This window comes from Canis lupus, chromosome 26 (assembly GCF_011100685.1).
Source record: "Canis lupus familiaris isolate Mischka breed German Shepherd chromosome 26, alternate assembly UU_Cfam_GSD_1.0, whole genome shotgun sequence".
NCBI classification, from domain to species: Eukaryota; Metazoa; Chordata; class Mammalia; order Carnivora; family Canidae; genus Canis; species Canis lupus.
Window position 1 is genome coordinate 14381011 of NC_049247.1, and position 16359 is coordinate 14397369.

Here is a 16359-nt window from a genome sequence, read left to right on the forward strand (position 1 = left end):
TGTTCAGGGTTGAGAACTAACATGTTTACCCTCGTTTAGGAAGGATTGAAGGGCCACTTCTCAATCTCCAATCCTTTGAAAACACTCACCATCTGACACATGGATTCCAGTTAATCCATCATCTGCACAGTCAATGCTGACAGACAATAACACACCTTCTTCTGACCCCTGAGATCTTATAAGTGGGCTCAAAGATGCTTTGTATCACAAGGGAACCAAAGACCCACTGGCTCTTCCTGAGCTCACAGCTCCTGCTATGACACCTGTCAAGATGAGAGGCTTGTGTATTTGGGATCTTCTCACTGGAGTTGAGAATGAGAAGGAGAGAGATCCTAGCTGACTCTTGGCATCACAGGCCACACCAAGAATGGCATGAGTATGGCTAGCCCTAATGCAACAGGGGACCAACAAGCCAGAGTTTAAAAACACACCAAAGAATTGAAACCAAAGCTTTTTTTTTTTTCAATGCCCCATGTCACTGAGTGAGGCTAGAGATCAAGTTCTGGAAAGTTGCTATCACCTGACATTTTCTTAATGTCAGTTCTCACTATGTCTCTTGTGCAGCTATAGATCATGGTTGTTGGATATTTAAGATAGCAATGGTAAAGTGCTGCAAATGTTTTCTGCTTCTTGAATGAAAGAAGTCATCATGATCTCAGCCCAGGGTTGGCCAAACTAGGGCCCAAGGGCCAGATCCAGCACATCACCTGCTTTTATAAATAAAGTTTTATTGGCACTCAGCCACATACAATCATTTACATCTTGTCTGTGGCTGCTTTCACATCACAGGACAGAGTTGAGCAGTTGGTACAGAAACTGTATGGCCCATAAAGCTAAAATATTCATTCCTGGGCCCCTTACAGAAAAAATCAGCCAATTCCTGATTGGATCCATTCAGCTCAATTTAAATACGGAGACAGTGAATCTCAGTGATGTTGTTTCACAAATCCTTGGAGTACATGGGGACCAGAACCAACTTTCCTAACCTCCCTTTTATGGTGCCCTTCCTGTGGCACCACTCTGCCAAAGGATTTTGGCATCAAAAGTATTTTCTGGAATGTCAAATCTTAAAACCACACCATTGTAAATGGTAGAGCCAGAAGAAGCGCCATTTACCAGAACAAGGCATTAACCAGAACCCCTGCTTCTCAAGGCCACCAGAGGCAGAGCTCTGGGAATGGATCCATGGGTGGGAAGCCTGGGAAGGACTGACCTGGTGATGATGGCCAGGTGAGGTGGGCTCATGCAGGCGCCCATGAAGAGCACCACGTTCTCATGCCGCGTCTGCCTGTAGGCCATCACCTCTCGCTTGAAGGCCTTTAGCTGTTCCTCGTTGTCCCTCTCGATGTCGATCAGCCGGATGGCCACCTCGCCATGCCAGCGGCCATGGTATACCTGCCCAAAGCGGCCCTTGCCAATGAGCTCGCCGATCTCCAGCTGCTCAAAAGGGATGTCCCACTCCTGCAGGAAGATGCTGGTCTGGCTGGCCTTGCGTGGGAAGCTCCTGGCTGAGAGCAGGGACAGGTTCATCTCCTCAAATTCATCCTCCGACTCCTCGGCCTCATCGTGGCCCTCTTCATTCTGTGGCCGGAAGGGGAGAGTGATCAGAGTGGCTCCTGCCCTGCCTTCCCACAAGGTCCCCCAGATCTGGACATGTCTCTATGTGCGTTTTTGGCCAGTGTGGACATATATCTATTTGCCCAGGTCACTCTTGTCCAGAATCATATAAGGTGGAGCTGAAAGGGAGATCATGGTTATCCAATGCCCTTTTGCTAGGCGAGAAACTGAGGCTCCCAGAGAAGAAATGCTAGAGGACCACCCATGCTGGTTTGCTGGACTTTCCTGGTTTGGGCACTGAATGTCTCCTGGGGGAGGGGACACCTAGCTGGCTCAGTCAGGACAGCATATGACTCTTGATCTCGGGGTTGTAAGTCTGACCCCTATACTGAGTGTAGAGAGTAATGAAAAATGGAAGTTCCCTCTAGAAGCCCCTCGGTCCTGGCAAACAGGGATGGTTGGTCATCCAGGGAGGTTGCCCAGCTCTGCATCGCACAGCCAGACAGAGCTCGGGTTAAGATACAAGTGTCTCAACTCCTAATATCCAATGCTTTCCTATTCTACCATGATGTTTTGACCTGCCTACTCATGCATGTGTAGTGAAGACAACAGGCTGAACTATGGGTGCATCAGGTGTCTGCATGGACATGTGACAACCCTCAATATGCAGTGCCTTTTGCTTCCCCCAAGAAAATTGGAACTGACGAATCAGAAACGGGAACAGGTCAGAGCTACTCTGCACAGGCCAGATGACCAGGCTTCCTCCAAAGCTATGAGGGCAAAGGGTGGGAGGGAGGCTCATAGGATGGGCTTAACAATCAGACAAAATGAGCTGGAATCTGGCCTCTGTGTGACCTTGGGCAAACTGCTTGACTTCTCTGAGATTGCCTTCTCTCATCATAAAGTAGAGCTAATAAAATTTGCCCCCGGGGACGGTGTGAGGTTTGCAATGAAATGAAAGCCTCATAAATCCCTTGCACACATCTGACCACCTGTATCCAACAGCCACTGGGCTTCCTGAGAAAATGCAGATTCCTGGGCCCTCCGCAGAGCTACTGAATCAGAAAAAAAGTAAGGCCAGGGTCAGAACTCTGCATTTTTGTCCCACACTCCTGCACGGTCCAGGGGCCTGTCTTCCCAGAGCGGTGGTTGCAAATGCTCTGCCCCTTGGGTTCTTTGGCTTGAGTGAGGGAACAGCAGGAGCCCCAGCCAGTGGGATTCCCAGAGGCGTGAGTCCTGACAGCAGCCTGAGAAGGTGGCCTCTTGGCTGGCCACAGATCTTCCTGACCCCAAACCTGAGCAACCTGTCCCTCATGGCACACTCTGGAGAAATGACACAGTTTCCGTTGGCTTCCCCCAGGATAATTTTTCAACTAGCGCAGTAACTGCAGAAAGGACTTGATTTTTTTCTGGAAACACTGGTTCTACTCCCTTCGCTTCAGGACACACCATTAGGGCTGAGGAGTCCATGGTTCTTTCCCAGGACACTCCATTTATTCCTCTAGTAGTTTTGGCACATGGGAAGAAGTCCTAGAACATTCTCAAAAGCCTGCCAAGCTCAGTGTTCCCGGAGATTCTACCTCCTCCAGTGTATTCTTTGGAAGGCATTGGGGGCACATCCCCCTTGGTATTCACCTGGCCCTAAGCTGATTTTTCAATGAAGAATGCAAATCTCTTGCCAACTTCTGCACAACTAGCTTTTCCATGATGCACACCATATAATACCCCATTAGGCTTGGTGCTGGGAGGAGCCCCCCACTCGTTAGCTGTCCTGGAGTTAGAACACCCACCAAACAGGGTCCCCCCACCTCCACCTGCCCCCAGCCCTCTGCATCATTAAAGTCGGCTGTTAGCTCTCCAAGTCCTGGGCAGCCCCAGGAAAAAGGTGTTTTTCCCTCTCCGAATCTCACCTCTGAGGTTGGCTCCACTTCAATTTGAAGTAATGGATTTCCTTCCAAGCTTTAAAGAAAGAAAAATAAATGTGACCCTCAGGTGAAAAGGTAGGTCTGTGTATTGTTTATCCATGTATGAAGAGTCTGAATGAGAAGCCCTCACCATCAAGGCTTTATCTCAAAATTCACTTCAACACTTGCATCTAAAATAATCCATAACCTCACCATGAAGAAGCAATGACAAGGACACTGCTTTAAAAAGATTTTCTGGACTGCTCAGGGTTCATTTTTATTGCTTTGGTTTCCACTAATCTAGCAGCTTCCTTAGAAATTGGCCTAAATGCCATGGGCAGAAGAATCCTCAGCTCTGGGTGTTTGCTAGGAAAGAATTAATGAGATTGCTAAAGTTCGCTTGGGTTCGGAATCCTATGGAAGAATCTTAGTGTTCGGGATTACAGGTACCTCCTGCTTTCTGAAAGCTGGCATCGCGCCACTTTGCTCTTAGGAAAGATCTACATTGGTGTCTGTTTTGCTAACCAAAAGAAATTTGAAGAGGATTTTGCTTTTATGAAAAAGGGTAAAAAGTGAAATTGCATTCAGCTTATGTTTTGCAGCGAGTCGTTACAGAGGCAGCGTGCATCCAGGGCAGCCTGAGTGGGTGCATCCAAGCTCCTTCCCTAGGAGCGACCCTCAGCATCTCAGCATCCAGCCATCAGAGCTTTTACTTGTGTCTATAAGCATCTGTTTCATCTCCATTTATTCTGTGCATCCATTAGCAAGGTGTGTCCTCAGGTATCAGAAAAGCCAAGAGAGGTATTTTTTTGGGGGGGGGGTCGGGGGAAACTCCTCAATTTTTTCATATAAATGAGTAATAATTGCTTCTTTGCATCACGCCATTTTGGCTCATGAAAGTTTTCATAGGAATGCTCTACTTTCAGATAGCGGGGGAAAACTGCATGAGACAGGAATGGGGTGAGGCCATCAGAGGGGACACAGAGTTTGAAACTGGCATGGATCCTAACTTTGAAGAATACTATATATCACTACTGAAGGGACTAGAGCAAGTGCAGAGATATTGTGCAGAAAGGCTAAAAATGACAAGGGCCAAAAGTTAGGTACAAATTGAGTAAATGGAGTCTGATGGAAATGCCCCGGAGAGATTACTGGATGTGTTTTGAAAATTCTCCGTGTTTGAGCTAGTTGGCTGTTGCCAATCACATGGAATCAGGATGTGTAGAATGAGAACGAAGCAAAACTGCATTAGACAGGTGTGTATGTGCATGCATGGGTGTGCATGTGTGCACACGCACATATGTGTCCATGCATGAATGTGAGGCAGTCATGAGCTTGCGAGCTGCAGCTGTGCTAAGCGTGGGCACAAGCCAGGTGTGGGTGCTGGGGGACACAATGTGTTTGTGTGTGTGAGTACTAAGTATATGTTGAGTACCATGTGGGTATGATGGGATATGCTCTGTGCAGGGGTTGTTCTGGGTGCATGTGAGTTGGGTGTACCTCCTGGGGATGTTGGAGGCATGCCATATGTTGACAGTGTAGCTGGCTATGTACTGGGGTATGAAGGGAGTATGGGAACACATGGTATGTGATGGGCATGTGGGGTACAGTGTGTGTTAGAGGTGTTTCTGGGGGTGTGCTTTCAGAGGAGAGAGAGAGAGAGAGAGAGTGTGTGTGTGTGTGTGTGTGTAGTGCAGTGGGGAGACAGTAACTGGGCTGCTAAAGGCAAAGAAAAGCTGGACCCAGGGGCAGAAAAGAACCACACCTGCCCCCTTCCTATTTCCCCTGGGCAAGCTCAGCAGATCCCCTTCCCACCCCTCATTTGAAGGGCCACTGCTCTCCTGACTCTGAAACCCAAAAAAACTGCCTACCCTGCAGAAAGAGCCAGTCCACTTGCTGGAGAGGCTCCTGCAGACAGGGATCCTGAGAGGCTGTAAGAATTAAAAGAAAAGGAAAGAAGGGTGGACCGCAAAGTGCTGTTTGCTTTCATACAAATGAGTTATTTACAGTACGGCTGGGGAGGCGGAATGCAACCACACAGTGACAGCTGAAATGCTGGGAACCTGATGACTTGGGGAGATCTGGGTGGAATAATGCAGCTGGAGTCCCTCCTCACGCCCAACAACAGAACAGGGAGCCCTCCTCTGCTTGCATCAAGGCATGATGATGGTAGCCTGGCGATGAAATTATTTCCTTCTGCGAAGAGTTAGTGCCCATCACTTTGTGCATGTTTAAGCAGATCACAGGCATTTCGCTGGCACTCCCCGACTGCCATTTAATAACCTGGGGTTCGTCTTACACAAATTGTAGAATTGGTTTATGTGCAGCCAAGAAATGATCCGGAGCTAGATGTCGGCACAATATCCCCAGCAAATTGCTGCTCTTTTGATTTCACAGATGTACCATTTGGGTCTTTAACAAAATCCATAACACGGGTCAGAAAGGATGGAGTAGTTAGGGGAGCCCAAAGAATAACCAAGTAGGCAAAAATGGGAAGAGTTGGGAAACTGGTTGAATCGAAATCAAGTCCCTAGCATGCCTCACACTCTGGCCACAACCAAAGAAGTTAAGTCAAGGAAAGTGGTTTCACTTGGGTGCAGAGAACAGACCACCTGAAAAGAGAGGATGCTAACAATGCCACATCCTAAGACACTCGTTGCAGTGTTATTTATGACAGTGAAATATGGGAAGATATGAGATCTGGCAATAAGGAAATGTTAAGGACAGTTTTCTACATCAATAATGATATTTTACAGCCATTAAAAACAATATCTATAAAGGGTCTGGAATAATACAAAAAAATGAGATGTTATAGCTTTCCAGGATAACAAGGCAGGCTGGAAACTGCATAGATCATGAATCATATGTATGTAAAACAGGAATAGAAAGAGCACACATCAAAGTTCTAAGAGTGGTACAATTGTGAGTGATTATTTTTCCCTTCTTTTTTTTTTTCTAGAAGAGTCCACATTTTCCAAAATTAGCTTATATTATTCTTATCATGGTATAAACCAGAGGTCAGCAACCTTGGTCTGTAAACAGATAGGAAACATTCTGGACTTTGCAGGCCATCTGGTCTCTGTTGCCACTACTCAGTTCTGCTGTTGTACTTTGTTTTATTTTTATTTTTATTTTTTTTATTGAAGTTCAATTTGCCAACATATAGCATAACACCCAGTGCTCATCCCATCAAGTGCCCCCCTAAGTGCCTGTCACCCAGTCACCCCCACCCCCCACCACCTAGCTTTCTACCACCCCTTGTTCATTTCCTAGAGTTAGGAGTCTCTCATGTTCTGTCTCCCTCTCTGATATTTCCCACTCATTTTCTCTCCTTTCCCCTTTATTGCCTTTCACTATTTTTTATATTCCCCAAATGAATGAGACCATATAATGTTTGTCCTTCTCTGATTGACTTATTTCACTCAGCATAATACCCTCTAGTTCCATCCACATCAAAGCAAATGCTGGGTATTTGTCGTTTCTAATGGCTGAGGAATACTCCATCGTATACATAGACCACAGCTTCCTTATCCAGTCATCTTTCGATGGACACCGAGGCTCCTTCCATAGTTTGGATATTGTGGACTTTGAAACCCATGATAGACAGTATGTCGTAGCAAATGCACATGGCTGTGTTCCAATAAAACTTTATTTAATAAAAAACAGGTGGCAAACTGGATTTGTCCCATAGTCTATAGTTTGCTGATCCCTAGCATAATCCTAAATCATGCTTTTTATGCTTGCACAATTTGTGCAAGATGAACCCCAATTATGCTTTTTAAAGTGGGGGGGGCAATGATGTAGAATAACTGTTCTTTCATTAAGCTCTAACTATTGCAGAAAATTATCTTCCTGATTATAGAAGAGCCTGGGCATCCTAAGGAAATGTCCAGCCCCTGGAAATCAGACTTGACAAGCAGGGCCAGGACATGAAGCAGAGCTGACTTACCCCAGTATCCCACCCATCAATTTCAGGAAAAGAAAGACAGAAGACAGTGACCCTGACTGGGCTGAAGGCCCAGGACAGGGGAGGGAGGTCTCCATTCCACTTACATTGGATTCGAGGTCACTGGATGCAGGATGACCTGGGGTGCCCGGGTCGGCGTCTCTGGCACCGGCACAACATCTGAGAGGCAGACATGAGACAGTCAGAAACCCAACGTGGGGTCCACAGCATCCCCCAAGAACCTGGTTCCTGGGAGACGGAGTAGCTAGTAATTTTGCAAAACATCACAGGTCCTTGGGGCTGGCCATCCCCTTTCCCTTCCTCCATCGCTTGAACTTTTCCTGCTCAGACACAGCAGGGTTCTAAGATGACACAAAACACCCCCCTGTTGACTACAGGGTGGCCAGCACCCTCAGCCTCTGACCGGAAGCACCCTGGTCACCTCCAAATCACCCCCTACTCCTGAGTTCTCTTCAGGATGGTGAGGCCACTTGGTTTTATGGCCCCCGGTGCCCCACTCAGGCCCTCTGACTACCTCTCCCTTACCCCCTCTCTCCCTCTGCACCCCTCCTCACCCTGGCCCGTCCCTCTACTGCTGACCACCTTCTCAGGCCTTTCTGTTTGCCTTGGGATCTCCCAACCTCTCCTCTTCCACCTCCACGTCCCACTATGATCCTGGGGATCTGGTGGTTCCACTGCCACCCTCTCTCTGAGCTTGACCACCCCGAGAGCCTTGCCTTCATCCATTCCAGCAACACATGTCCCTCAGCAGGCTTGCTCAGGACTCACCTGGGAAGATGAACTGCTGCTTGTATTTGTAGTAGTGGGATGCTTGCAAAACAATGAAAACAGCAAAGTCAGCGCTGCCCTGGGGGCTGTCCCTTCAAATAACAAATCTGGTCCCACAGCAATCATGTGAGTTCCCTGCCCACCCTTGAGGGTTTCCAGATCTCTGCAGACACCCTAAATGACAAGGGACTGGGAGGATGTATAAAGGAACCAGAGCTCTATACATCCAATGCCAACCCTCCCACTTGAAGCCCCCTGAAAACAGAGCATCTCAACTCGGAGGGTCACCCAGAGCACAGTCCCATTTTTGTTAACTGCATAGGGACACACACACACACACACACACACACACACACACACACACAGAAAAAGTCTGTGATTTGCCAGAGTGATTACAGAGGCTTTCAAAAAATCCTTTCTAACACAATGAAATATTCTCATGTCTGTGAAGATGTCTACTATCAAAAAGACAAGAGAGAAGTGCCAGCGAGTGTGGAGAAAGTGTGTAGGGCATGGTTGGTGGGAATGCAAACCGGTACAGCCACTGTGGAGAACAGTTTGGAGGGTCCTCAAACAATTAAAATCATTATGTGTTGTGTGCCTTAAACTTATACAATGTTATATGTCAAGTATATTTCAATAAAATTAGAAAAAATATGCATTTCCTGTGTCTTCCAAATTTTCTGCCTTGAGCATCATATTAGCTTTCCTGCTGCTGGTGTAACGAATTGCCACATACTTGGTAGCTTAAAACAACTTCTTATAGTTCTAGAGATCACAAGTATGGAATAAGTCACAAGGGGCTAAAATCAAGGTGGCAGCAGGGCTGGTTCTTTCTGGAAGCTCCAGAGGAGAATCTGCTCCTTGTCTTTTCCAGCTGCTAAAGCCTACATTTCTTGGCCCAGAGTCCATCACTCCAGTCCCTGCTTTCGTCCTGACATCACCTCCTGCTGTCTCTGGCCTTCTTGGCTCCCTCTTGTAAGGACCCCTATGGTTACATTTAGGATCCATCTGGATAATCCAGGGGAATCTCCCCACCTAAGGATCCTTAACTTAATCACATCTGCAAAGTAAAGTCACAGATAAAGTAACATATTCACAGATTCTGGGATTAGAGCCTAGCCATCTTTGGGGTACCGTGATCCTGCCTACCACGAGCATGAGTTGGTCTCTATATTTAGGGACAAAAGAAATGTCCTCAACTTGATGCTGCTTTCCCTATGATTCATTTAACTTTCAGTCCACTCAAAAGAGGCCAGCTGCTCCGGACATCCCCGAGATTTCTAATGTTACCAGTTCCTCCAGTGGGGTCAAGAGGTATCATGGGCAGTGGGGGAGGTCACACAGAGCTTCATCTCCCTGGACAGAGGAAGTGAGCAGGAGTGGGGTCAGATAGGAGTCTGAATTGGTGACTATGCTTCTAGAAACAATTTTGTTACCTCCAGGGACAACCTACAACCGCACGTTGACTCACCAAGAATTCACACAGTGGTTGACAAACCATGGCCCACGGGCCAAATCCGTACCATCAGCTGTTTTTGTACATAAAGTTTTATTGGAAGACAGGCTCACATTCATTCAGTGGCATGCTGTCTTTGGCTGCCGTTGTGCTACAATGCTACAACGTCAGAGGTATTTGCCACAATGGAGGGGATACGGCCCACAAAGTCTAAAATGTTACTATCAGGCCCATTATAGAAAGTCTGGTGACTTCAGGGTTAAAGCAAAGAGGAGCTGCACAGGAGTAGGAGGCTGATCCTAGAGGGTCGAATCCTTGCTCTTCCTTCGGCTGCTTGTAAAAGCTTCGGCAACTGTCTCCTGAGTCTCAGTTTCCATGTGTGTAAAACGGAGATAATAACAGTCTCTCCCAACCAGGGCTGAGATTATCATTACATGAGATCACAGTGCGTAGAAACGCTGAATAAGCATTAGCCTCAACGAATAAGCCAGTATCTTTCTAAGCTCTGTTAATAACCAGACAAGAATGACTTATAATTAAGAGAAAATCAATTTCAAAGAGCGAAGTCATTAGCTGCCTCTGAGGTTGGAACTGATTTATAAACTCCCCCAGGACAGAGAACAAACCTTGGTATCTCAGGATCCCAAGGGCCCTTGGACCAGTGGGTGCACAACTCATGTTTGTGGAGTTAATCTACTCTCTTCTAGCACAGCGGTCCCCAGATATCCCAGACAGTTGGAATCCAAACGGATGCATTTTCTGATTCGGCAAAATGAGGTGCCGGGGATGAGAAGCAATTCATTCGAAGTCCAGGGCAGAGCTTTAAAAGAAAACCAACCCCCAAGATTTCAAGGACCTTCTTCTGTTAGATAACTTAGGTTTTTTTCATTGCACACAGTCAACAAGGGTCTAAAATTAAAAAGGAAGAACCACCCGGGGTTCTCAAGAGGCTTAGCTGATCTCTTCTCTCCCCAACTGGGACGGGATTCGGTGTCTGCAGAAAAGGCTAGCTGGCAGTGATATTCTTATACAGAGCAGCAGCTGGGGGAGGGAGCAAGCACTACTCTGAAAATGGACAGGTGTCAGGCACAGGGACAGTGGCAAACGTCTCCACGCACAGAGCCCCCCTCCCTCTTCGACTGCTCTGCGTGCTGGAGAATGGCTCACTCTTGATGACTGCAAGGGAGAGAGTGGCCAGAGAGGAGTCAAGGCGTCACTGTGAGCCCTGTCCTTGCTGCCAACAGACACCAGCAAGGAGCCGCTCCAACGGGAAGCCAATGAACCTGAGTGGCCTGTTCAGGAAAGCTGAGTGGCTCCCCGCTCTCTGGAACTCAAGAGGACTTGGGAACTGAGAGGCTGCAGGTGGCCAGAGGCCAGAGAGATAAGCAGACCACTTTGAAGGCACTTCTACTCTGAAGCCCTTCTTCCTCCCCTCCTTCCCCAAGGCCTTCCTCCAAAGCAGCCTGGATGGTTTTCTGGAAGGAAGGATCTAGAAGGAAGAATGGAGGAGAAGTCATCTCTTGCCCTCACCTCTTAGATAAAATCCAGATTGCTGTCATGCCTTGCAAGGCCCTTCCAGGCCTCCTCCCTGCAACTCTGAGTCTTGCCTGGTGCTGTTTCCCCTTATTCATGGCACTCAGGTCACAGGGACATTTTTTCTGCTGTTTCCTGGGGCAGGGACTTTGCACATGCTCTGCTCCCTCTACTGGTCAACTCTCCCCCATCTTTGGAACTCAGCCACTTCTGACCCTTCAACCTAAACTTGCTCTCCTCTCGAATTTGCTGTAGGGCTGCTCTAATGCTATGCTTTTCCCGTCAAAGCACTTGTCATAACTTATTTGAGGTGTATGTCTGTGTGGCTAACCCATCTCTCTCACTAAGCCATAGACTCCATGAGAACAGGGACGGTGGCAGGTGGAATAATATCACTCTGCCCAAGAGGTCCACATCCTAATCCCTGGACATTGTGACTACGTCCCCTTCCATGACAAAAGGGCCTTTGCAGGTATGATTCAGTTAAGGGTCATATCCTGGATCCTCTGGGGGGGCCCCAAATGTAATCACATAAGTCCTTATGAGAGGGAGGAGGATGGCTCAGAGTCAGGGAGAGAATCAGATATGTGAAATCAGTGATAGAAATAGGGTTGAGAGTGGTGTGGAGCTCTGTGCAAATGGGTGCAGAAAGCCACGAGAGGCTGGGAAAAGGCGAGGAAGTGGATTCTTTCCTAGCACTTCCCAGAGAAACAGCTCTGCGGACACCTTGATGTTTAGCCTGGTGAAACTGACTTTGGACTTGTGACCTCCATCACCGTAAGATAATAAACTGGGGCTGTTTAAAGCCACTAAGCTTATGGTGATTTGTTACAGCAGCCACTGGAAACTCATACTGGGCACTCCCGGTTTGTGTACTGCTCCATCCCTACTGCCTCGTGTAGTAATGGTACAAAGTAGATGCTCAGTAAATATGTGCTATGGAAATAGATGGAGGAATGCAGTCTGAGGGCTAGGGGATGACTTGAAGACAGAAAACTGCAGCCCTGGGCAGTTCAAGAATCTCAAGTCATTCGTTGATTCATTCAATTACTCCCTTATTTAAAAAAAAAAAAAAAACATTTCATTAGTGCCTTTGGCAGTAGGCAACATTCTGGGTTTCAGGTATAGAGGCATGAATGAAGCAGACATGTTTCTTTGTCTCATGGAGCTGACAATTCTTATTGTCATGAGGACATGAACACTAAAGTTAATAAATGAACAAGTTCATGGCAGGGAAGGAGGAGCACTGTTGAGCATTAAGAGGGAATCAGGGCAGAGTGAGGGGAGGTTGAAGGTTTTGAAAGGAGGAAACACCCACTTGCCACTCACCATGTCAAACACACCCACATGATTTGGAAGTGAGTAGCAGAGAACAAGGAGGTCAATCACAAACCCTACCAAGCCTGTGTCTGATGCACTTGGTTTTCCAACTAAAAACCCTCCTTTCCTATGTCATGAGGTTAACAAGTGAGTCAAATGTCTGTTTCCCCTACAAACCCTTTTGCAAAAGAATGTTCTAGATCAGTCCATGTTGGAGACATTGTTATACCTAGGCATTAGCTGGAACAGTCTTTAGAAAACTCAATATCTGGCAGGGAACCATGGTCAGAGCTGCCTCTCCCATCAGCAAAGGCTCACAGTCAGGAGTGTGACAAGTGACTAGGACTTTATGTGAACAGGACAGGCACTTGTCATCCTGAGAGAATTTTGCTATAATCTTCTAAGTCAGGAGAGAAGATTTGGCAGCTCTTCGGGATGGTCCTATTTTGCTTTCCATTTCAATATTGCATTTTACCATTATTATTCAATTATAAAACTGGTGCATGCTCCTTGGTATTCTATACATTGTAGCAATGCATAAAATAAAATTATTCTTCTTAGAAACACCTGCCATGAAGTTCTTGCAGACTTTTTTTGTGCGTGTATAAATATACAAGTTTATATATACACACATATAAACATACAACTATATATAATTATTTTAGAATAGTAGGATGTTATACCAACAGCTTTGCAAATCACTTACTTTCCCACTTAAATGACATTGTGGATATCTTTCATGTCAGGATAGCTACGAGAAGTCACCCCATTCTTTTTAAGGGAGGCTGAATATTTGATTATGCAGATATATTACAGTGTATCAGGGCCTCTTGATTGCCAACCATTCCCCACTTGGGTTGAGTCCAGATTTTCCACTATTGCAATGAAATCCTTACATACAGATCCCTGCGCCCTACGCAAGCATATCTGTATATAAAGTCTTAGAAGTGATATTGCTGGTCTAAGGAATGTACATATAAAACTTTGACAGACAATGCAAAATTACCTTCTCAATGGGTGATTCAATTCCTACTCCCAATACCAGAGTATATGAGGATTTCATCTTTATTTCCATAATTCTGATTAGGCCCATATTAACCAGCAGTGATGGAGAAAATGCCAAAAATGGTAGCCATGGTAGTTTTGGTTTTTTTGTTGTTTTTGTTTTTGTTTTTGTTTTTGTTTTTGTTTTTGAGAGAGAGAGAGAGAGAGAGGGTGAGGGGCAGAGGGAGAGGGAGAGAGAGAGAATCTCAAGCAGGCTCCACACCTAGCATGGAGCCTGATGTGGGGCTCAATCTTACGACTCTGAGATCATGACCTGAATGGAAATCAAGAGTTGAATGCTCAACCAACTGAGCCACCCAGGCGCCTCAGCATTTGTTAAGATCTTCAATGAGACAGGCACTCTGCTCAGCTCTGTACATGTATGATGAGGTTTAGTCCTTCAATGATTCTATGAAGTAGATACTATTATTATTTCCATTTTACAGATGAGGAAGCAGAGGCACAGAGTGGTAACAGATTGGCTCAGTATGATGCAGGTATTAAGTAGTAGGGCTGGAATTTGAACCCAAGCAGCCCAGGTCCAGAGCGGATACTCTTAATACTGTTTTAAAGTGCCCTCCCTCAGAGGATCCCTTGGCCCACTCCCCAAATGTCACAGTCATGAGATGCTCTGGAGTAGATGCAGATCCACTGGCAGGCTACCAGCAAATCAGCAAGGACTCCTCAGAGACCGGACCGAAGGAATGAAGAAGCTCAGGGAAACAGTGATCACTCCTGGTTAGCTGGGTCTCTTGTCTACAGATGCCAGCAGAGTTTTTTAGGGACAGAAAGAGCCACAGCTCTTTCTGGTTCTCCCTTAAGAGATCCTTTCTCAGCCCCTAGCCCTTATGCAAGCAGCAAACAATTTCAGGGAAAATACCCTGAAGTCAGTGTCTGGGGGTGTGGTGGAGTAGCTCTAAGAAAGCACCCAGACCCACTACCCTCCAGGTTTGGGGGGTCATGAAGTACCAACTGGTCTTTCTTCCATTCACCCCCTTCCAGTGAAGTAGAAATGGACCACCCTGGGGTGGCACTGGGAGCTCTCTATCTGTGGACATAGAGGACAATTTTGGCCTAATTGACTCAGGGAAGCACACACAGAGATGCTTCCAGCTGCTGACTCATGTTATGGTCCTTGGTGGCTGCCAAGTGAGTGGCCTTCACACCAAACAGATACAAGACTGTCTTAAGCTTGAACTTAACAAAAAAATCTCAGTTTTGCCAAGACTTCAAAATGTGCCCTACTCCTATGGACATAGCCCAGATCAAAACAGTGTGGGCAGGTGACAGCTTGTCCTTAAATCCAGTAGCTGTATCGGGATGTTGCCTCGGTGTGGGAGTGGGCTTCCACCTGCCTACCAGCCATGCCCCCATGGCTGATTAGGCTTGGAAGTGTGACCTGTGACTAAGGACCAGGAATTCCTCCCCCTGCATGAAGCTCCCTGGCTCAGGTGAAATCAGCCCCCAGATCAGCACCATTCAGTGGAATTTTCTGTCATGAAAAAAATGTTCTATAGCCACACCGTCCAATATAGCAGCCATCAGCCATAAGTGGCTACTGAGTAATCAAAATGTGGCTAATGTGACTGAGGAATTAACATTTTAATTATATTTAAATTTAATTCATTTAAATTTACATAGCAACATGTGCTATGGGCACCATATTGAGTGACACAGCTCTAGATTCCGGTTCCCATTGACCAAGCCAGACCTCATTCCACCAGTCTCCTTCCTGACATCAGCTGTGGGGCTGAAAATATGGCCAAGATGGAAAGTCCTTAGAGTTCTAGAAGAGGAAGTGGACTGGGCTAGACCTCAGAAGAGATGGGAACACTCTTAGATCCAGTTCACCTGAGCAGAGGAAGATCTAAGTCTAATGACTAAGGAGGCTCAGCAGCCAAACATCTCGTGAGTGGCTTCTCCAGCATTGCATAGCCCCGTGCATGGTTGCAGGTTAGCAGCCAGATGCCCTGCAATTTGTGAGCCAGGAGAACCTTTTGGATCCTCTCATTCATTTGTACCCTTTCTGAGGTGGGGAAGCTGAAGTCAGAGGTCAGGTGGCATGAACAGGACAGAAATGGATACTGAATCCAGGACTCCAGCTGCTCATTCAGGGCCCTATCCTGACATCTGGAGTAAGACTCTGTCTAAATGCAGCCCTGCATCAGGATCCTGATGCCAATTTCAAGCTATTTAGCTCATGAGACCACTGCCAGCTCGAATACATGTCCAACGCTTAGTTGGAGACACTGAGTTGCTATTGACCAAAAGTCCCTACCTCTCTGAGCCTCAGTGTCCTCATCTGTAAAATGGAGTGGAGAAGACTTATTTTGTGGCTAAACTAAAGATCAAATATGGTAATATGTGGTGATTCCCTGCACATGGGAAGGCTCAACTGCATGTCTTCAACCTGTTGACTGCCCTGGACACGGCTCTGATTTGAACCCAATCCCTCCCGCTTCGGCGACTCCCCAGTGCAGAGGTACCTGGCAGGTTGAAGTTCTTCTGCTGCCTCATGCACTGCGGGGAAGGGTGCAGGGGAGAAGGCGGTGTGGCGCTGGGAGGGAGCGGCGGTGCTGGCGAGGAGGGTGTGGAGGACGTGGTGGATGAGGGATTGCTGCTAGAGTCTGGCTGGTAAGGGACAGGGATGTGGTCCTGCAGAAAGAAAACAGGGCAGGAGCCAGGGGTAGGCAGAGAAGCAGAGACACAGCAGTGAGAGAGAGCAAGGAGGAAGGAACCCCCTGCCCAGCATCCTTAGCCCCCCTCCCCTCAGCCACGACCCTTCCTATGTCCCACCTGTTTCATCA

The 16359-nt window shown here is 47.0% G+C and overlaps 1 protein-coding gene across 23 annotated transcripts in view; it reads right to left on the reverse strand.

The window, feature by feature from the left end:
- Positions 1 to 16359, reverse strand: part of KSR2 (kinase suppressor of ras 2) — a 446464-nt gene that overhangs the window by 59375 nt on the left and 370730 nt on the right. For all 23 annotated transcript variants that reach the window (XR_005379235.1, XM_038575248.1, XM_038575247.1 and 20 more), the window contains 5 exons: positions 16039 to 16207; positions 8197 to 8238; positions 7515 to 7587; positions 3468 to 3516; positions 1214 to 1581 (listed from right to left, as the gene is read on the reverse strand). Coding sequence is in view for 22 of the 23 variants with exons in the window: in XM_038575248.1 (XP_038431176.1) it covers positions 1214 to 1581; positions 3468 to 3516; positions 7515 to 7587; positions 8197 to 8238; positions 16039 to 16207 (701 nt within the window). In the remaining variant the exon portion in view is untranslated. The remainder of the gene's footprint in view (positions 1 to 1213; positions 1582 to 3467; positions 3517 to 7514; positions 7588 to 8196; positions 8239 to 16038; positions 16208 to 16359) is intronic.